At 37.5% G+C, this 22857-nt stretch overlaps 1 protein-coding gene across 3 annotated transcripts in view; it reads right to left on the minus strand.

Annotated features, from left to right (window-relative positions):
• Positions 1-22857, minus strand: part of LOC140171198 (transcription factor EC-like) — a 73731-nt gene that overhangs the window by 46924 nt on the left and 3950 nt on the right. The window contains exon 1 of one of the 3 annotated variants that reach the window (XM_072194408.1): positions 22188-22507. The exons of 1 other annotated variant lie outside the window; for it this stretch is intronic. In XM_072194408.1, coding sequence (XP_072050509.1) covers positions 22188-22333 — 146 coding nt within the window. In that variant the 5' untranslated portion in view covers positions 22334-22507. Of the gene's footprint in view, positions 1-12765; positions 12957-22187; positions 22508-22857 lie in introns of those variants that run through there. One more of the 3 variants, XM_072194407.1, reaches the window with a different exon arrangement.

The following is a 22857-nucleotide window of genomic DNA, read 5'->3' on the forward strand; positions in this document are numbered from 1 at the left end:
ACAATAATCAAATCAAACACTTAAAACATATAAAACTTTAATTGGTTTCTGTACATGTGTATTGACAGATTTACATATACAAATTATTCATGTACATACCATATACCACTATTATTAGAACAATAATAAGCCTATAATGTTAGTGCCAATGGTTCTAAACATGTCCTATACATGTATTGAGATCACAAGATATTACCATGATTACGAAATTAAAGGACTGCAAGGGAATTTCCTGTGAATTCAGTGACTGATGCAAAACAGGGAAAAAAATAGAATACAATGCATGAACCCTGGTGTTATCCCGGCCCCAACTCAACACAAAAATTGACAACCATGAAGAGTTACCAAATAGCGCGGAAAAGGGGTTATTTGTTTTACCAGTAGCGAGGACCACAAAATTGGGAAAATAGGGGGTATTTAATTTGGACAGTCCGTGAAATTTGACCTTGAAATCAGCAAAATAGGGGTACTTGGGAAAATCCGGTAATTTTATGTCAATATTTAGTGTCACTGAAAAGGGGTGTTTGAAATTCTAGTCATTGAAAAGGGGTGTTGGAAATTCTAATCATTGAAAACCACAAAAAGGGGTTGTTTTTGGCCAAATTTTGTCCTCGATTTTGCATGAAAAAGGGGGGTAAATTTGATGAAAAATCATTGCAAAGGGGGTCTTTAAAAGATTTGGTAACTCTCATGGTTGCCAACTTTTTTGTTGAGTGGGGGGGGGCTGGGGTGTTATACATGTACATATCTATCTTTTGTAAAATTCATAAAATTGAAGACAGACTGAGCCCATATTTTATGCTGATGCTGTTCTGCTTTAAAAAAAAAAGGTTATTCCCCTGTTTGAATCACAACACAATAAACAACAAGAACAAGACAAGAAACTGCTTATTCAATCTTGGGTACTTTTTGCCGGGACTTTTGGCTTTGAATTGTTGGGTCATGGTTCATGACACCCAAAACCAAACCACGATTTCCTGTAGACTTGTTCCCTTTTTCCTGGTAAAAGTAAAATTAAGAACAATTCTACTCTTACATCATCATTTGCAGGGTTAAAATACAGATTTAGCTTGTAATACTTTTTAAAACTGCATAACTATTTTTAACTTGCAGTCCCCACCCCGTGTTTGTTTCGCTTCCAGTACAAAGTCACTGTTTTCAATTATATGCAGACATGGTTGTTCCCCTTTTCCTGGTAATGCGCAAAAGCTAATTCACAAATAACCTCTTTTAATGGAGTGATTTCTTGAATAAAAGTTATTTTATTTCATACATCATCCCACAAGAATTTTGGTAATGTGTGACTTGGTGTTGGAGATATAAAAGGAATAGAAATATGGATCAATTTGCCTAAAAAATAAACAAAGGTTAGGTAGTTTCATACGTACCAGCATCAGAACTGGTTTGGTATGCAAACTACAATGTAGTTCACAGTTCAATGCTAACCCAGTAATTAATGCTAAACATAAAAAAAAGTAATTAACAAATTAAAAAGCATGATATTTTGCCATTATATGCACATACAAGCAGAAACTAACTCATCAACCCACATGCACCATCAACCCACACACACATTGTAAACAGGGCTCAAAATAACAGGGGTTTTCCAATTTGCCCCCATAAATTTCGATCAAAAAATAGACTGTTAAACAGTAACTGTCAATGGCAAAAGGTATACACATTACACATGCTGGTTTTCATTGAATCCATTCAAATTATCCCTCCTAATCAAAGAAGCATTTTAAATCTTGTTGTAAAACCCCAGTAACCCCGCACTAAATTCTTGGAACTTTCCTGAAGCTAACCCACTGTCTCCAATGAAATCAGATCAAACATTTCCTCCTTCCAGATAATTCTTGAGCCCTTGGCATCTCTCCCTGCATCATGACCAAGCAGAATCCCTGGCATACCACCGACTCCTCCGTGCGTCAAACTCAGGAATACGCAAATCCAACACATCTCTCATTCCCTCTAAAGTCTGTTCACTATCAACTGATGACAATGTTGAATGATTGCCAAACACTTTCTATGAACTATCGTCTGAAAATATATCTGCTATGAAATAAAAGTAATAAATTTATATTGACGGACATGTGCCAAAATCTGCATATTTTTCACTTGATTACAAAGTATCAAAGCACAGAGTAGATAAGCTCTTGATCAGAGCCCTAGCAGTCACACAGAACAATAACCCAGAAATCTAGGTTACCCTCAAGCCTTATACAAATCCCACTTATTAAGGGCTTGGTTAGCGACAATTGCAGGCTTTTTGTGGGACTTGAGGGCACATCAGATACACCAAATTGCATTCTGAATACGAGGAATATCCTTCCGATATCAAATAATCTTAATATAATTCACAATATAATAGTACAAATTTTATGACAAATTGTTAAAAAATGATATTTTTACATTCAACAGTCCTCAAAGTAAACTTCATAAATCTAATGATATGTACTTATAGTGTATGTAGCTGGGAAGAAAAGCTGTCCATCATATGCAAATTTTGACCTTTCGTATTGAAGATATGACACGGTTTCAGATTTGAAGCAGGTTTGACTGCCAAAAATGGCAAAATATAAAGTTTCAAAAAATATTGTTTTAAATATGTTTTCTAGACTGAAATTTTGTGCAGAATTCATTTCTGAAGTCAGAAATGCACAATCTGTCATTGTTTTCCTGATATGAGCATTACAGTAGAGGCATATGCTTTTGACGGAAATACAAATATGAGATCCATAAGTGACAACATCATCACAACATATTTGAACTCTATTGGCACACTTATAAAGGCTCTGCAAGGCTCACATCATGTTGTAGTGCAAGTCTGACATCTGATTGGTGCACACACATTGAATATAGGTCATATGATTGCGCAATATTACAGGTACTAATTGTTCCCGATTTTGCTCAAAAATGGGGCGGCGAGTCAATTTGATAAAAAAATTAGAACTTAAAAACTATGCATTTTAGCACAAGTTTGATACTATATCCCTGTAGTACTGTATCATGGGAATAACTGATTAGTTTTTCTGAAGTCAGAAATGCAAAATCTGTCATTGTTTTCCTGATATGAGCATTACAGTAGAGGCATATGCTTTTGACGGAAATAAAAATATGAGATCCATAAGTGACAACATCATCACAACATATTTGAACTCTATTGGCACACTTATAAAGGCTCTGCAAGGCTCACATCATGTAGTAGTGCAAGTCTGACATCTGATTGGTGCACACACATTGAATATAGGTCACATGATTGCGCAATATTACAGGTACTAATTGTTCCCTATTTTGCTCAAAAATGGGGTGGCGAGTCAATTTGTTAAAAAAATTAGAACTCAAAAAATATGCATTTTAGCACAAGTTTGGTACTATATCCCTGTAGTACTGTATCATGGGAATAACTGATTAGTTTTTTAAACATGTCGCCCTCATATTTTTGTTGTTGTGATTTTTCGAAAAGCCAAATTTTACGTAATTTACAGATGTCACAAATTGTTAAAAAATTAGAAAAGAAAATTGAGAAGGAATGGAAAGATATTAATGTTATACCCAAGTAGGAACTTATACTGTGCATAACTGATTAGTTTTTCAAGCCTATAGCTCTTGTAGTTTTCTTGTAATCCCGATTTTTATAAATGGCGGGAATTTTTACACACATCAAAATTTTAAGGGGTAGGGGAAACATTTTTACATTTTGCAAGTTTTTCCCTTAGTTAAAATGAAGAAAGTTAGGTATCAAATGAAAGCCCATTCAATACTGCATAGACTGGTAGGTCAACCATCACTGTAGCACCTTCCTATCAAGAGTTATGATTTTTCAAATAAATATTTTTGCCGAAAACAGCTTATTTTGGCATGTCAATTGTCACGAGGCATGTCATATTTGAATGATTCTGGCACGCGAATGATTAAGTCAATCACAAAACAAATACCTGAATCCATCAAATAGTACCCTCAGCTGATATGTTAACATTTTAAAGGGCCATATCTATGTATATTGTAGACTCTATGAGTATACAAAGTTGGCATGTGAAAATTTTTGTTTTTTAAAAGTGCATTTTTCGGGCAAAATCGGCCACAAATCAACATTTTGTAGCAAAACGATGTACGATGCACACGTTTTGACAAAGAAATCATGTTCTACAAACAATTTTACCCTAGAAAAGACACCTTAGAAATTAAACATAGCTATTTTCACTCTGGAGTGAATTTTTACACACTTTGGCAGTGAAACCTGCTTCAAATCTGAGACCATGTCATATGCATTTTTGCCCAAAAAGACCTGAACAGTTTTAGGTAGTAGGAATCATCATTCAAAATTATCCCACCATCATCTCTTTACTTTTAAAATCAAATTATGATCAATCAAACTGATCAATATCCCACTAGTGCGATACACATAAATTGAGTTAACATGTTGCAGTATGCATTCTGGCAACAGCATGTTTGGCATTCATTCACCTATAGGAATCTCATTCAGAGAGACGTCAAGATGTTAATACTACTACGCATAAACGTAACAGCTTCAGTCTAGTCTGGAACCCACCAATGCCGTCAATACAAACCTGTGTATGACCTTTTCTTAGTGCGCACATGCTACCGGCCGGTGTATCATGTTCAGCATGTACACATCCCTGGTTTGTCCGATTGCTAAAAATAACTACTAATCCCAGCAGGCCTGTACGTACGCAGGATTCATTCATATTCATATTCATTCAACACCCCCCAAATTTCATTTGGGGGGTGTTGATTTTGAAAAAGTAGACTTTTTCCAAAGGGGAGGGGCGTTTTGTGAAAAGTAGACAAAATTTGGACCTTTTGTGTACAAAAAAGCGTAAAAAAATGATTTCTTTCCTCGCTATGCTCGTAAATTCTGAAATTTTGGGACTTTTTGTATACTTTTCCAAATTGGGGGTCCCCCCCTGCGTCTGAGCCTGAATCCCAGTTTTTTTTTTTTTCACATCAGTAAGTGAAGTTTAAGGTATTTATATTTCATTCAAAACTTCTTTAGGCCGTGAAAAAGATTAAATGCAAGTAAATTTGGTTCAATTGATATTGTGTTCTGTTGCATGAAGTAGGTCAACACAATGTACTGATCAGATTCAGAAGAGCATTCTTGGTTATTTTATAGGCTACATGTTACATTGAAAATAATAAAGAGATTGACATTTCGGGTATATGCATGCTTAACCAAAATACTTTTAGATGTCAATCTGATCACTAACATCAGGCCTTGCCTCGCCACTGCTCGCACAAACTCCATTTCTAGTGAGCGATTTTCCACTCGCCATAGATACTATAATCGCTCGCTGCGAATCTCCCCAAACCAGCCACCGAATCAGCCAATTCAGCATTTAGTCAATTCTGTGTCCTCTCCAAGCGGAGAAAGTCACAAAGTCGCGCACATTTCAATGTAAATACCGTTTTAACACCGAGGCTCTACTTGATTATATACACCCAAATTAGTGGTATTTGTGCAATTCCGACCACCATGTAGTGTCTGACCTTTATGGAATGAATGATACTTGTTCCTTCTATTCTGTAGGCATTTATTACTAAACAAATGCACTTGCTAAAGTTGTAAACTTGTTCATATCTCAATTTACTATCAGAATTTCCCTGTATGTGATAAAGGATTATATAATTTGATAATGCACTTTGGGTTTATTGATTTTGTGCACCCCTGGGCCAAACTCAACTCAATCTAAGACCCTGTTTACACTGAGTCTGAAGTCGACTTCAGTCGAATTTGAACTCAACTTCGTGTATGTGTAAACAGACGTCGACTTCAGTCGAATTTGAACTCAACTTCATGTATGTGTAAACAGACTTCAGAAATTGACTTCTAATGACGACCCAGAGCAACTTTTGTTGAAAACTCGACTTTCGCAGTGTAAATGTCAATGAACCAAGGGCGTAAATCGGGTGGGGGACAGGGGGACACGTCCCCCTCACTTTTCAAAGTGGGGGGGACACAATATCAAATGTCCCCCACATTTTGGTCCCCACCCCCAAAAAAAAAGGGAAAGGAGAGAAGAGAAAGGGAGAAAAGGAGAGAAGAGAAAGGAGAAAAGGAGAAAAGAGAAGAGAAAGGAGAAAAGAGAAGAGAAAAGGAGAAAAGAGAAGATTGCACGTAATTGAGTAGGCCCATCACTGCCCATACCTAAAAATCCGCACAGCCGGGTCGATCGTAAGTATAATATATTATAGGCCTGTGATTATTTTGGGCAAATTGTTTGAAGGTGGGTCCTCGGCCCAAAAGCCTGTAGGCCTACTGCGGGCCCGTCGATATGCAAGGCCTGTCACATTTTATCACCAAATTCAGTTTTAAGACGGACTCAAAGATGACTTCAACATCAATCCATGCATGCTTTAGTAATAATTCCGAATCTCAAATCTGAAGTAAAAGTTTGCAAATTGAGTTCGGTCCCTTTTTTGTTTGTTTTTATGATATCAGTGTAAAAATTATGCACCAAATGACTTCAATTGGACCTTCATTTTGCAAAATTGTCCAACGTCTGAGGGCGGAACATCCCCCCTGCGTATACATAAACAAGTGGTCGCTTTCGCTTCTGTTTTAGTGAAGACTTGTCCACAAGTTAGGCCGTCATTTTTTTCAGCTGTTTCAAGCTAAAATTTTACACAATAATAGTGCCAAAATGGTCCACCAAATGGCTTCAATTAGGTCTTCATTTTGCAAAAGTTTCTTACTTCTCAGGGGGGAACATCCCCCCTCAGACACCCCCCTGCGTCGGGCCCTGCGTATACATAAACAAGCGGTTGCTTTCGCTTCTGTTTTAGTTTTAGGCCGTCATTTCAAAAATTTTCAGCTGTTTCAAGTTAACATTTTACACAATAATAATGCCAAAATGGTCCACCAAATGGCTTCAATTAGGTCTTCATTTTGCAAAAGTTTCTTACTTCTGAGGGGGGCACATCCCCCCTCAGACACACCCCTACATGCAGCGCTGTCGCGCCGAAGTATCAATGAATTATAATTTTCATTGTGTCCCCCCCACTTTCAAAAATGGATTTACGCCCCTGCAATGAACATGCAAAATAGAAGTCAATTTCATAATGGTTATTTGAAGCATGAGCAAGTGATGGTGTAAAAGTCAAATTCACAATTTGTTTTGTAAACACATACCTCAGCAAATAATTTATACGAATCTTTAGTCGTAATCTGAATTTGATGTGGCAATTGAAGTTGACGTCTCTGTGTGTAAATGGGGTCTATGTCAAGAACATGGGTGAAAATAAATTGGATAAAGGCCTTGTTTCAGGCCTGTTACTTGCCTACTGTAGCACAATGAGAATAAAAATCATGACACCAGGCTATACTTTTTTGTCCTAAACCATAGCCCATCACAATACAGTCTATGTATAATAAGATACCCAGGAAATAGGAAATGGTGAACCAAAATGGGTTTTCTCAGGTCAGAATTTGAGCTATTGTTGTTGAATGGAGGCTGGAAATTGAACTGACTGTTACTGAAACAAAATAGAGTCCTGAAAGTGAGTCCTGGTCACAAACAAATAATTCAGATCTGGTAGAAAAGCTCTTCTTTTCAGCCTTAGTCAAAAATGTTTTGTAATTTTTAAATGTTCTGAACAGTAAATTACAGTTTCTTTAATCACAGTTTCTTTTATTGGCAGTATCAAACATTTAATTATTAAAGCTTAATGACCCTTGAAATTCACAGTTCTGAAATAAAGTGGAAAAGTGCAAACATATAAACCTTGCAAATAGTAAATACAATATTGAAGCCCTTTCTTGCTATGGTCCATGATGTCACCTTTGGAACTGGGTCCGCATTTCAGGGTTGGCTAAACAGGGCACTGGGTGGAAAGTTACTTATATAATCTTAACCAGACAGAGCTACTTTTTCTCTAAGCATAAGTGGTCCTACATGTACCGGTAGTCAAGTTTGTAAGCATGGGTTTGAAATTATTATCTACACTTTTTTTTAAGTTGAATACGGTATTGCATTTTAATTAGGTGGCACCCAAAACGGCCATTAATGCACCATGTTTAACAGCAAAATTACTCTCCTCAATACAAAGAATACCAGCAATATTTCATCATGTTTAATATTGCAACTCTCCTCAACACTATATCACTTTTTTTTCAGCATGTAATTAATATTCACAAATTTGAATTACATGTATACATTGGTGTACAAATGATTTGTATGTATGTAATTTAGTACACTGTTTCCTCTCACTGTTTCCCACCGGAAATGACTATGCAAACAAATGGCAACAAAATACAGCTTCTGTTTTGAATAATTATCTCTTAAAATTTAATACTGTCAATATTTATACCATCACATTTTTACCCATCACTTTTTTTGGTTGGTAAAAAAGACCATTTTTACATTAGATGTGTCTCAGACTTGGAGCTTCTGAAGATTTTAAAATTGTTTCCACTAATTTAAATTGTTGTTATTTCAAACAATTCATAAAAAAATGCCTTGCAGTTGCACACACAAAATATAAGTAACCAAATGGCAATTTATGAGGTTCGAAAAGCAGACCATAAGTGTTGACAGAGCCAAAAATGGACCCCCTAAATGTGTAATGTAGCCAAAAAGGACCAAACACTGATACTGCTGTATGCTAAAAATTTGACCCTTTTATGCCGCTTTTTATCAACAGGCATGTGTAGCTCTTTTATATTCAATCAGATTTATTTTATTTCCATCAAAAATTACAACAAAATACAATAATTATAAAAGTACAACACGATGGAGGAGGTACAACGATAAGCGAAGCCTGTAAATGCTGCACCCCCTGTATAATTAAATTACACAAATTAAAACAGAACAAAAACAAAACGAGGATCTGTAGCCAAAAAATTTAAACACAAAAATAATGAATCAATCAATTTAAATATAATATTGTACTATAATCATGAGTATTTAACATTAACATATAGCAAATTACAAACACTGATATAAAGCATAAAAGCAATGATAAACAACTTTGAGATGACATATTAAGTGGAGGCAATGATTTAACAGAATGATTAACAGAAATATTACACTATAATAATGAAGCAAAACATGCTTGGATCTACTTGTCATTCAGTAAGGCATGCACTCCTCTCTTAAAGAGAGAAATGTTGGTAGCCTGTCTAATCTCATAAGGTATTTGATTCCAAATTTTTGGACCATTTGAGACAACAGTACTTGTTTTGTGCAGTTGGTAATTATGCTTATTTCTAGTATTATAACTGTGAATATCCTTAAGACTTTTAAACATAGCATCAAATGATTTTGGTAACATACCTTGGGTATACTTATACATAAAATAGACAACTCTTTCTTGTACATATCAAATATATCAAGAACATTGTATTTATCAAAAGTGGTCTTGAATGGCTTAAATCACGGACTATGAGATATTATTCTTAACGCTCTTTTTTGTAGCTTAAATAATTTGTTCAGTGCCCCACATGATGTATCAACTACGTATACAGAGATGCCACTTGGTTGCCGAAAAAAATCTGGAAAGTGCAAAGTAGCTCTCGCCCAGCACGGTCAGGGGTCGAGGGACCCGCTCAAATCAACTTACTATGTTGTGCAAAGTGCATATTTTTATTAATGCATGCAGGGCTAGATTGTTTCCACCCCAGCAATTTGACACAGTTCCGTCAAACCTGACTTACTTGATTTTTTTGGCACACTGGACTCACTGAACCAAACTTGTGCTGGCATTATGATTGGGATTCAGGATCAGTGCTGACATTTTTTGGGGAACCTGAAAAGTAGAGAATGTCTGCTACATGCCACAATCCATTGCCAACCATGTCTCATGCCATGTACTGAGCGAGACTGACTGACTGAGAGGTCCATTTGTTGAAGAACACTATACTGTCAGTGTCTTAGCTAGCCACCTGTCTGCCTGTCATTTTGGAGCCAACTGGTGATGAATCCACACTTTTAGTTTTTACAGAAGCGTAAACTGTAGGCCTACACACTAGTTAATAGAAATGCCCATACGTATGAAATTCGTCATGCATGGATCTTGTGTGTGTATACACGCTTACATATCAAGTTCATTATCTTGCAGGCAGCGGACAAACATTATTGGCGTTTTTATTCTAAAGTTTTACCAAAGCAATCATCAATCTCTTTGTAAAAATGTTGAACGGCAATGACCAACTGACATTCCTCAAGAAATAACCATGTGAATCAGTTGATAGCTTGTTTTCATTGTTGAAAGGGATTTACTGAGTTCACAACTCACATCTGAGTGTTTTACTTCACTCAGGCAGCCTTCGTGAAGTAAACCATATAGGCAATGCAGAAGCATCGTTCTTACATGAACAGTAATGAACAATGGTGAAACATGATTGAATCCCTAAATTAAAGCCTTTATGTTTGATTTGCTTCACAGCGATGCCGTCAATTTTACTCGGATTTCTACTTTTTGCATAATTATAATGCCCAGTGGTATACTAAAATACCACGTAAAAGACTAAGCCTGAAGTGCTTTAATAACAGTAAAATTAAACTTTTTGTATTAAAACCGGGTCGACCCGGTTTTATTCAGAGATCAACGATTGAGTACTTGCTAACATGTAACGTGGATGTCAGCTTGTATGTACACACATCGAGCGCGATGCTCCGTCCAGTTACATGTAATACGATCGGCGATTTTCTTCGTTATACCTCATTTGTTTGGCTCGAAATTAAAAGGGGATAATGTGATCAGTGAAAACAAACATTTAAATAAGAATCTATTCTTTATGCAAATCACACATTATTGCTTTAAAACAAGAAGTGCTACATTACCTACTGTGATTTGACTTCTGATATGATGGTGGATTATCTTGCCTGGGAGAAAGAGGTGGAGATATTGGAAGATCACTAACACATTGAGGTTGTTGTAAGCCTTCCAAAGGAGGAACAGGCTGTGTCCCTTGAATATTATATATCTCTTGATAATCTTTGTTACATTGCTGTTGTAAGTCTTTCATAGAAGATGGAAGAGGAGACATCATCCACTGTGATGGTTTGTTTTGTTGCTGTGGTTGTACATCTTTCTTAGGAAGGGGTAAAGTAGTCAGCCCTTTAGTATTCATCTCTTGAGAAGCTGGAAGAGGTGGCAACATTTGAACGTTGTTCCTCTCCTGTGAGGTGCTGTCATCTATCTGCAAGAACTGATTTTGGTACAAGTCTTCCAATGCAGACATTACTACATCAGGTAGTAACCGATCCAAGTTTGATGAAGCCATTGTTATTTGAATCCAGAATCCCGATACAAATTGACAGGATACTGTACATAGCAGTTGCTGATCTGATGTAAATCTTGTAATCAATGGAAAAAAACTTAGCCGAGTGAGGCACTCTATTGAAATCCACATGCAAGAATATAATGATACTGGCCAGGAAGATACTGATACTGGTACAGAAAGTTTGGCAAGATCTCTCGTCAATACCAAGAGACACCATAAAGGATTGATAAAAAAAAAGCTAGATGATGACAAAAGTTAGCAATGGTGAAAATATCAAGAGCCAGCGATGCAATTAACAAATGCCACACCTAAAATGTTATTACACACTCTGAAACCAAACAAGTGCCAATATTGCCAAATATCCCGTAATTTTATTCAGAATAGTGTCACACGGTACCAAAAAAACCCTAATTATGCGTATTCAGGACATTGTTTTTGTTTTATTATTCTGCAAGTCAGCTATTTGTCAACAATTTTTTATAAACCATGATTCATTCTGGTTCATTCTATTGTAAATAAAGTACTGTAAAACACTTAAATTTCACGAGGTATTTAATTTCGCGAGCCTCTGAAATTAGCGAAATTAAATCCCCACGAAATATAAAATTTACATTGAAACTAACAGTAAATCTTCTGGATTCGTGAATTTAAAACCCTCCAAAAATTCAGGTTTTTCTCAATTCGCGAAATAAAGTACCCGCAAAATTCAAGTGTTTTACAGTATCACATGCTAATGTCCGAATTTAGTTTTGTTTTTAAACCCTAGCCAAATCCTACCCCATCAAAGAAAAAAAATCCATGACGTAAGGGCAACAACATTGGTTGATTTGGTATGGATTGACCCACAGCTGATTGATCCTGCACATGGAAGGGTGTGTTGTGGGTGTGACCAATCATGGTGACTGTACTAAGGAGCCTATGGCTTGCAATGCTATGACCAATCACAGTGTGTGTACTACCACTCATAGCTTGTCGAGTAGGAAAATGTCATCGACTGCTTTAGACATGTACTAGACTATCCACTGTAAAACTATCCAACCAGTGAGTATCATTTTACGCAATTAATTATGCTACATTATGCATGCAATATAGAGCTGTATGTGTACATGTGGTTCGTAGAAAATATCGTTTGGAGTCTCTCATACAGACATTGACAAATACTAGCAAAAAGCATTGGGTATTGTTTTAAAGAAGGGCATAATTTGTCCAGTAATATTTTTCAAGAATTTGATTTACCAACATTTCATTAATGTAATGCTTGGACTTCTGAAGGTTTATAGGTCAGGGAGAGGTACAAATGTAAAACCAGGGATCTGGTAAAACAAACTTGTTCTTCAGGGGTTGTACATGGTAGGATAGTAATAATCCCTACATGGTAAATTAGTCTGCTCCTAACCCCAATATACAGGTACTTTGGCATGTGAGCACTGATCATTCCTTCAGGATGTCCACTTGTAAGCATTTACATTGTACATGAATAGCTAAAATGATTCTAATTCATGCAGTACGGTACTTACTTTGCATGAGGTGAATTTGACTGTTGATAAGATGGTGGGTTACCATGGTTACATTGCATAGGATGAGGAAGAGGATCTAGTCCCCATGATGAGTTATAAGGTTGCTGCATCATCAAGTCTTCAAATAAAGCATTCATTGATGGAAGAGGTAGTAACTCTTTCATTACTGCAGTCATTGTTACACTTGATTCCTGCACACAATTTCAAATCAATATTCTGCTCAAGCTGTTGCTGATCAGTCAGTTCTAGATAAAAGTATCAATCTTGACAGAAGTATATCCAATTGTATTTGCTGATTTTTTACTAAATCACATCCACACTATATAATAGATGATTCCTGACAGAAGGCAGCATGCAATTTTCATCCACAGAAAAGTCGGAAGTACTCCAAACCTTCACATTAAATATGATGTCAAGATGCAAAGTAGTATCAAATTTGGAAGACCTCAAGCTATTTGCAGTACCAGTATATCTCTATGTGATTCCAAAATTAAGTAAAACAAGTAGCAAATAAAATTAATCCAACTTGGACTCTTTGCAAAATGGCCAGATGTCCTTTTGACTACTAAACAGATAAGCACAAGAAATCAGATGATTTTACAGAATGTACTTCATACATGTAGGTTATCACCCCATCTATAGATCCATAAGTGAAACTAAAATAGCATCACATGTTTGCCACTGCATTTGTAAACAAGTTGGGCGCTAACCAATTCACAAGTTATAATGTACCTATTTGTTTTGATGCAGTGCACTGTCATCATGTACTACTCCCATTTACATCATCATCACAACCTGCGTATGGACCTCCTGACTCTGTGCGCATGTAGCTAGTCTGTAATATGACGCCATGCATGTACGGCAAAGAGACAACTGTTTATAGTCACTGCTGCAGTGTGTAATATCCTAAACATACAACCTGGGAATCCCCATGTACCTCTATACCGTAGACATCTCCCATGCTTGGTGCTAGCTCATCATAACAAAGGTTGCCATCCTGTTTCATTATGCAGCAGACATCTATCAGTATAGTATTTATTGCAATACATAGTCTGTTTAACATAACCTGAATCTATTCTGCAAGCAGCTTAAATTTTGACATGAGCAATTCCAAATACTCATCTCTTACATGTAGGCCTACTGAGCATCAATAATGAAATGACCAGATCAGATTTAATTTGAAAAACAAGTGCTACCTTCTTGAAAAGATTCATCTGGCTAAACTATTCTGAATGTTATTTTTAATACCAGGTGAATGACTGAAAGTGAATTCCAAGGTCATGGTCACAATTTCCCACACCACATGACTTTGCAGACACCTAATGCCCCTTACAAGCATAAATAGACCTTTTTCCCTATTTCCATACACTATTCCAGGGGAGGGGGGTAGTTCTGCCACATTTCACCTTTCAAGTATCACAAAACATCTCTTCAGGTGTAGAGTTCTGTAACTGTTCATTATATTGATAGAATACCGACATTTCGGGTGGTGCCGTCATCAGCCATATTATACCAAGTTGATCGGTTTAATATTGCATTTAAGCTGCAGAGTGGATTGATGGGACATAGCAAAATATGCACAAAAGCTCATTAATACTCAGAAATATGCAAATAACACGACACAAATCTATACAGTATACAGCACATCAGGCCACCATATCCTATCACCATACCAAGTTTGAAGTTGATCAGTTATTGCCTTTAAGTTGCAGAGTGAATTATTGGTTTTGCTTCCGCCTGGATGGACGGACGGACAGCCAAACAACCAGGCAGGCAGGCAACCAACCATTTTGATGATAACATAAACCCCGCGCTTGTGTGATGGGCCAAAAATGATTCTTTCAGAAAAAGTTTTCAAAATCCTGAACATGTAATGTACAAAATGTTGTTGAATCAATGTTTTGATTGATTTGATTGTTCTTCAGTCACATTTCTGCCTCTAATCCCTCAGTCACCATGCAACCATCATTCAGTGCAAAACAATGATTTGTTGAAATTAATTTTGACATAAATGAGGTTTAATCAGCAGTTTTTAATCAGTTGTTTGAAAATGATCAATTCACTAAGGGAGGAGAAATGAGTTCCCCACATACATTTGACCAAAAGGGTGAACATATACCTGTAATGGGTACTAATTGGGTAGGTTGAAGCATCTTGCATCTAAAGTAACAGTTTTCTTGGATAAAGAGGCTGCAATAAGAGGCTGCTTGCTGACATTCAACCTCTTAATTCAACCAATCTCTCATGTCCATTTCTTCTTGAATTCTCGCTATTCGCAATAAGGGCGCCGCCAGCGGTTTGCGATGTATCATGGGAAAAATTGTGATGTATCATGGGAAAAGGTCGACATCCAAGTCCGCGCAATACGAATATTACCATGCTATTACATAGGAACACGTGACAATATTTTTTTAGTTTGTCAAAATAAAGGTGTTACACGCGAATAATACTTAATAATGTGATTTGAAATGTGCACAATTAATTTTTTCTCTATCGATTTAATAATACCGTGATATTGACAAACTAAAAATATTGTCACGTGTTCCTATGTAATAGCATGGTAATATTCGATTATGCGGACTTGATGTCGAATTTTCCCATGATACATCACGATTTTTCCCATGATACATCGCAAACCGCTGGCGGCGCCCTTATTGCGAATAGCGAGAATTGTATGCTTTCCTTTATCCAACAGAGCCCTTGCTCTAGATCTTTGGAACTATTTCAGTCTACTCTACCATTTACAAGTGAATTCTTCATCTATTCTTACCAATGTCCAAAGGAACTAAGCATCACACTAAAATCTGCAATTCTACTCATAATGCTTTTACAATTTTTGAATCGTGCAACTTTTTCTGAAAGTGCTTGTCATTTTGGAAAATGTAATTATATTTGACTAGAAAAAAAATGATTTTGAGAAGAATTTTGGAAGGGTAGCAAAATGATTCCGCTATTCACATGTTTTTAAATTTTTCAAATCAATGAAATGTATGTCAAGTTATGCAAAGAAATGTTTTGAAATTTTAGGGGGGGGGGAGTTGTTATTTAACCCTTTAATTAACTTATCATGGCTATGCAGTGATTAATTTTCCTAAGATATGTATATCCAGCCTTGCCTTCAAACTAGGTCAGTGGTTTGACAGTGTTTTAGCTTAAGATATTTTTTCCTAAATTTTCATACTAAAATAATGCAGCAATTAATATTTGGGTTATTCCACCAGGTTGGGACACAGTGTGTTACATGGACCATATCATTATATAGTCCACTGTATCCCAACCCGGTGGAATTACCCATTTACAGCTATCATTAACTGATGTACTTGAAGTATATGATGTATAATGTACTCATGCAAATGCATAATTTGTTAAAGGAACACTCTGGCAATCACAACAACATGCCTTTTATGTTAGAAAACAATTATCAAGCATGAACCACATGGTTTTATTTAAAACAAACTCATATTGACCATAAAACGAATAAAAACAGCCGGCTCTCAACACGCGATATTCAAAATTCCTACGCCGAAATTGTCTGGCAATGTCATGGTCTTTTGTGCTCAATTGTGTTAATGGGATGTCATTGGCACCAGGCAATTTTGGTGCCCGGGCAATTTGAATATTGCTTGGTGAGAGACGGCTGTTTTTATTTGTTTTAAGGTCAATTTGTAATGGACAGACGTTTTGCCTAATTTTGATGATTTTATTAATTAGTCACCATTGTGTAAAGTCAATTGTTGATATCCTATTTTAAAATCAAAACTAATACCAGTGCCCAAATATCAAATTATCTGGGTATTTGTTTAAATATTTAAAAATAAAATACTCCCTATCTCAAAACATTAGCTTTGTCCATTAGTTCTTTTTGTCATGGTAGGGCAGTAACACCGGGTCAGATTTGGACAGTCAGGGTTAACACCCTATCTTTTCAGCCTGAGCAAGATCTGGAAGAGCAGCCTGCCTAGAAATCTAAAATCAAGCTTTTCAATACCACAGTTGAATAAGTCCTGATGTATGGTGCAGAAACCTGGACAATTACATCAAAATTTAAGAAGTTGCTTGATGGTTGCTATAAGAATGTACTGAGAAAGCACTTAATGTTAATACCTGGCAGTCGTACATGTACACCACCAATGAGGAGCTGTACACTACAATCTCGCCCCAATTTCCAAAAGACTACTCAAAAACAAAAAGACTGAGATTCGCTGGACACTATGCTAGAACTGAAACAGATGCAGCCTTCATAGTAAGGGTGTGAGTGAGTCCTGGGAATTCGATTTTTAATGTTTATTTATACTATTATCGACATGTAACCAATAGAAATATGCCCTTCAGCGAAGCATGTGGGCTCTGTAATTAAACCACCAGCCACCGTTTAAGTTAGCATGGTTGGTTAGCTCCACTTACAAAATAAGTTGAATACGGGGCTTAGCAACAAGTGACTGGTATTTCTTCTTCTTTTGAAAAGTGTGTGCTTCAGCAACTGAATAGTTTCACACTGCAGTTGTGTGTACCTGCTATGACGAATATGGGAGCAGGTAGAATCAGGTGCAAAATATATACAATGGTGAAGTGCGATAAAAAGAAGGCTGCCAGCTGGTTAGGTGGAGACTTTGCTCGATGCTGCCTTAAAGGCATCAAGCGAGGTAAAGTCTCTGAGTCCTTCGTAAGGGCATTCCATTCCCTGCTGGTATGTGGGAAGAAGGAAGCCAAGCAAGTCTGGGAGCTGCAGTATGGTGTCCAGAATCTGGAAGCATGTCCTCTGGTGTTAGATGTTGCTAAGGTCAGGTCATGCTCCCAGTTAATGTCGACCATGTACCTTATTCTGTACAGCATGGAGAGTCTGGCTGAAGTGACGGCCATTTGAGATTAGTAAGAAGTGATGTGACGCTGCTCCTACGATCATAATTGATTATAATGTATTTTTCTGTAAACCTAATTAAGATATTCTGATAATTGAAAACATTCTCTATCATAAATAATCAGGGGCTATTTTAACGTGTCTCACTGTCACGTTCGTGCCGAGATAAAATATTCGTGCAGTGACAATTAACAATCCGTGTAGATATGCTTTAATAGTAGACAATGGTAGAGCCTTTCTTACGGTCACATTCAGGTAAAAATGTCAATTTTTTAATTTTTGAAACGCACTCTACTTCATCAACACTTTTATCTCATTGCACGAACGTGACAGTGAGACACGTTAAAATAGCCCCTGTAAATAATACAGGCTGAAAATGACAACAAGCGATGAAAATTATAATTTGCCAAGGAACTTCAAATCATATTTTATCTGATATCTGACTGGATGACAGGGCGTGCATGTATGGTATGCATGACATGATGACATGCAAGCACTGACCTATACCGAAAAGCAGTTAGCTGTAACTTGTGTATCACACACGTCCCAGGTTCAAACCACATTGTGGTATTCTATTGTTATGCGCCTAAATATTTACTTTGAATGAGCGGTCTTACTCATATTTTGTTTGAGGATAGATGGATCAACCTCCTCCTCCTTACATCTTCTCTGATTACAGGACGCTCTAATGACATCTGTTCCACAAATAAGAAACATCACAATATGTGGGCTCATTTTGGGCTCCAAGGAAGTAGCTGAGGAACTGTCTCAAGGCCAGTTTGGGCATGCATGGATGATCTTATACTCACACTTCTAACCAAGGCTTCAACACCCCCTGAGTTGGCAAAACCTGCAATCTTCATGGGAGTAATTTACTTAGTGCAAAAGTGGTCAAAATATTGCTCTGCAAAATTTCTTAATTTTCATGATTTGGATTTTCCATATTGAGCAGCATTCTCCTTGTGATGTTTCTACATCCCTATGTCCCAGGGCAGTAGTAGTTGTGTGTACAGTGATGACGGTAAGCATCCCCTGTCTGAGGGGGCGAGATGGAACAGCCAAGTCTCGGCAAAAGCAACCAATGGGAAGAAGCGATCTATCGCAAGAGACATCATGACACCATGCCGACCAACAGAATACACACGCTTGACGCATGCATGGATGTCACACGTGTATATATCATATCACGTGTATGCAACAGTTAACACAGTCACAAAAAAGGAACATTGTGAGGCCGGTCTTGCACACCCTGGCCCTAGCATGCTGCCAGGGCATGCTTCAGTCTTTATTAGTCACTGTTATTGGTTTTCCCTATTACATTGGCATAGCCGTGAATTCTCTGCATAGTCCCTAGAGTCCTAGTGAGTAGATTTTCTTGCAATATTTGGCCTATTTACCTTCAAATTTGATCCTTACATGTACCGTACTTTGATTCCAGCACAATATCCAGCGTAGTAAAAAATAAATTTTTGGCGTTTCTGATAGTCACGATGAAGCATTTTTCAGGACAAAAATGGTTGTTCAGTTCTTCGTCTCATTTGTTTTTGTCGTAGGCAGGTTAGTCTCGGCCCACACTGTTTGTGTCTATTAGGAACGACGAGCGTTAGGACCGACGCAAATTGGCTGTGCAAAAGACTATTGTTGATGCTGACATATCGTATTTTCACGCTAGACTTGATCAACCAGTCCTTTAACTGCTTACGCACGGTCATCGGGTTGTGCTTGTTCCGCCATGTTTATTGTTTCGAGATCGGGCCTAGGGATTTAGGCTATTTTCACGTGTGACCTTGGAACCAAAACAACAGCGGGAATTGTGTGTTAAATCGACATAGAAAAGATTAGGGGGGATCAGCGAAAGTTAAGGTCAAACCTCTGTGCGCACGCGCAGTGAAATTTGTTATTTTTCATTCGTGATCATTTTTGTTGGACGTGGGGAGAGAGACGGCTTCTTAAATCATCTTTATTCGCCGAAATTCCAAATAATATTGCGTGTCAAGAATTTGGTAAGAATCCTAGTTACGTTTCTGATTCTTGAGTAGTTTTATATGCATCGTCCAAATTTCAAAGAAATTTGTTAAAATGCCATTGAAATTTGTTAAAATGCCATTCACACACAAAATGGGAAAAACAAGTCTCAGTGGACATAGGAACAGCGTCCATGAGACTCAGCGAGTCTAGTCTTTATCATAAACATAATGACATCTATAATAATAGAGTCTATGGTTACAGTTACTGGAACTAAATGCTGGGCCTGGCTAGACTCGCTCGCCAGTCCTACGATACATACCGTACCCAAGGACTGGCTCACACCATTTTGTCTGTCTATGGAAAATACACACTTAACAGTTTGCACAGGTTAGATATTCAAAAAATTTCTTCAAAATTTCATCAAAAGTACCGTATATAAAATTGGTACCCACCTTATTGTGCTTGCTAAATCAAGACTCGGTTGAAACAAAATTAAGGATCGAATGCATTTTAGTGCCCAAAAAGGCAAAATTATCGTCAAAGTTCTGCCGAATTCTCCACCCTTGCGAAGAGTGCAGAATTGGAATCGGGAATAAAAATATCCAATCTGTACTGTAGCCACCACCTTCTGCCTTGGAAGTTTTCCTGACTGGTGCCCTCTATTTTGCATCACTTGGATGCAGCAAAAATCATGGATGAAAGTTACATACGATTGTCTGATTAGCTCGGAGAAAATACCGTTTTTCTACCGTAGGACGTATTGATTTCGTAACGATTTCGTATCTATCTAGTGGATGGATAAGATATGTTTGTGCCAGGAGGAAGGAAATAAATCACTTGTATTTTGTGAAAGGACAAGAACGGATAAGTATCGTTTGTTGTTTTATAGTACAAGTACTCCTCAGCAAATCTTGCGTGTAATTGGGAAATATGGGTCATTCGAGTCAGACCAAATCGATGTGATATCAAGAATAGAACCAGGGTTCGCTAATGCGCAGCGATCGACTCAAGAACGAGTCAAAATTAGACCCTATACAATCTTTGCGATCAAAAACACAAAATTACTACTTTGGACCAGGCTCCGATAAATCGCCTGTCCGATTGCCCAGGGCAATTAAAAATACTGCCGGGCAAGCTAAATCACCAGGCACTCTGCCCGATCGGGCAATTGCAAAATTATTGTGCAAAGACAGCATTATGACTTGCATATTTTACTTACATTAATAGCAATGCAGACAAACAAACAAAATATATTTCTGCACTAATTTCCACTGTTAATTGTTATTGATCGCAGGCTATTCTCCATGCTAGTACATGATTAGTGCTGTACATATCACCTGTTCATATCGTGGGAACCGGGAATCCCCCATATCAAATGTTTTCAATATTAATGAGGTCAATCGGTATTTCCATGACCCCGAAACATGTACAGTGTATATCGTATGTACTGTATAATATGACCATGTACGTACGGCACTCATGAGTCATGAATTATTCAGCGCACGTGGTTGCCGGCCATCGCAAGCCTGCCCTGGGAGAGTCATCTAATTTGCATAGAACATATAGCCACAGGCTCACAGCCCACAGCGGCTCTTTGATCTTGTTGTGCTTACCAAAATTACCAAATTACCAAAAGATATTGAGGATCGGCCGACGGCATCAGCAACAACAAGGGACTTTCCCTGACGATTTAAATCAGGTCACGACACACTGCACATGTTATCAGTGCACAACGTTGTTCTGATGTTAACGTAAACAGTTCTTTGGAGATATTATTCCACCATGGATTAATTTTTAATTCGCAAGTGGAAAGATGCAGATGCTCCTGATCGGGCTGATTCTGAAAGAGCCAGTGGAACATCTCAAGTGAGTCAACTAGGTCGTACCGCGGTTGCGATACCCTGTGCAATTTTTAGACAACTTTAGCTATTGCAATACTGCAACTTGTTGGTGGTTTTCTTTCTCAAATTTTCGGGCATAATCGGGCAAGCAAAAGTTGACCTCAGCTTGCCCGATCGGGCAATTAAGAAAAAAAAATTTATCGGAGCGTGCTTTGGACGTACTATTGGCAAAAGACATTATTGCCAAACAATATAGAATAGAACATTTGATGTCAACTTGTCAAAATATTTAAGAAATGTGCTCCCTTAACTTGTGGCGAGTATAGTAGGGCAGTAGGCAAAATAATTCCCATTCAAACGCATAGGAAACTGAAAGTGCATAACACCGACTAGGCCTGGCCAGCTTGGCTTGATGACCTTGGTTGGATTGGAATATTACTGCACATTATTCATGTTAGCTTCCTATTTCATATACACCACCATGTACACGTACATGTAAGTGCAACTTCTGCAAGTGCAAAGCTTACGTAAGTTTACACATGTACATGCATGAGTACTCACCTTGTACTTGACAGCACTGCACCCACACACATACACAAGTGTCATCAGTGACTGCACCCATGCACAGCCATGATACATTGTACATTGCGTGACAGCACATCTGAGACTGATGTATTGAAAACCGTATGTACAAAATATTATAACGATACTACTACCATATCATTGGCACCTATCAAATCATACATATTTCTTACCTTTCTTTATCAATCGGCTGACTTTTCAATGTGTAAGATCCGGAAAACAAGTCGAATGAATCGGTGTTAAATGGGTCCTCCAAATTGTCAATATCAGTGATATTAAGTTGGAGGTCTAGCTCCAAATCTACACCCGAATCTTGCATTTGGAGGGAAAGTTTCAACAAACAAAAACGATTTTTGTGCACAGTAGGTTTCTTTAAACCTAGTGCTATCAAATTTAGAACCCTAGATTATTTTAAATCAGTCAAATTATGGAGTAATAGTGTGGTCTAATTCCAGAATTAATCATAACATGTGGAGCTACGCATCTTTGACATTATGCAAAGGTACATGCATTGGCACCAGGAAGCGACGCTCTGATTGGTCAAAATTTACCACCTGATCAAAAGAGGGATAATTGATTTGATGCCCTACGTGTTGAAAGACAGTTATTTTCATTGGCTCAATGTCAAGCAGAGAGCTAAGCAGTATAGAATAGAGTATTTGATTGGATATTCTTGGGGGCTCGTCTCGCATTACATCATGTGCTGTTTTGGGAATGCGATGGTACTCATGTGATGTTATGACGTCAAAGATGGGATGTAAACAAAAGCACTGACAGAAATAGACATGTGGTAATTTCCAGTCTCTCAGAATACCGCCGCCACACCTATTTTACAGGGGCTTG

Source organism: Amphiura filiformis, chromosome 15 (genome assembly GCF_039555335.1).
Source record: "Amphiura filiformis chromosome 15, Afil_fr2py, whole genome shotgun sequence".
NCBI lineage: Eukaryota > Metazoa > Echinodermata > Ophiuroidea > Amphilepidida > Amphiuridae > Amphiura > Amphiura filiformis.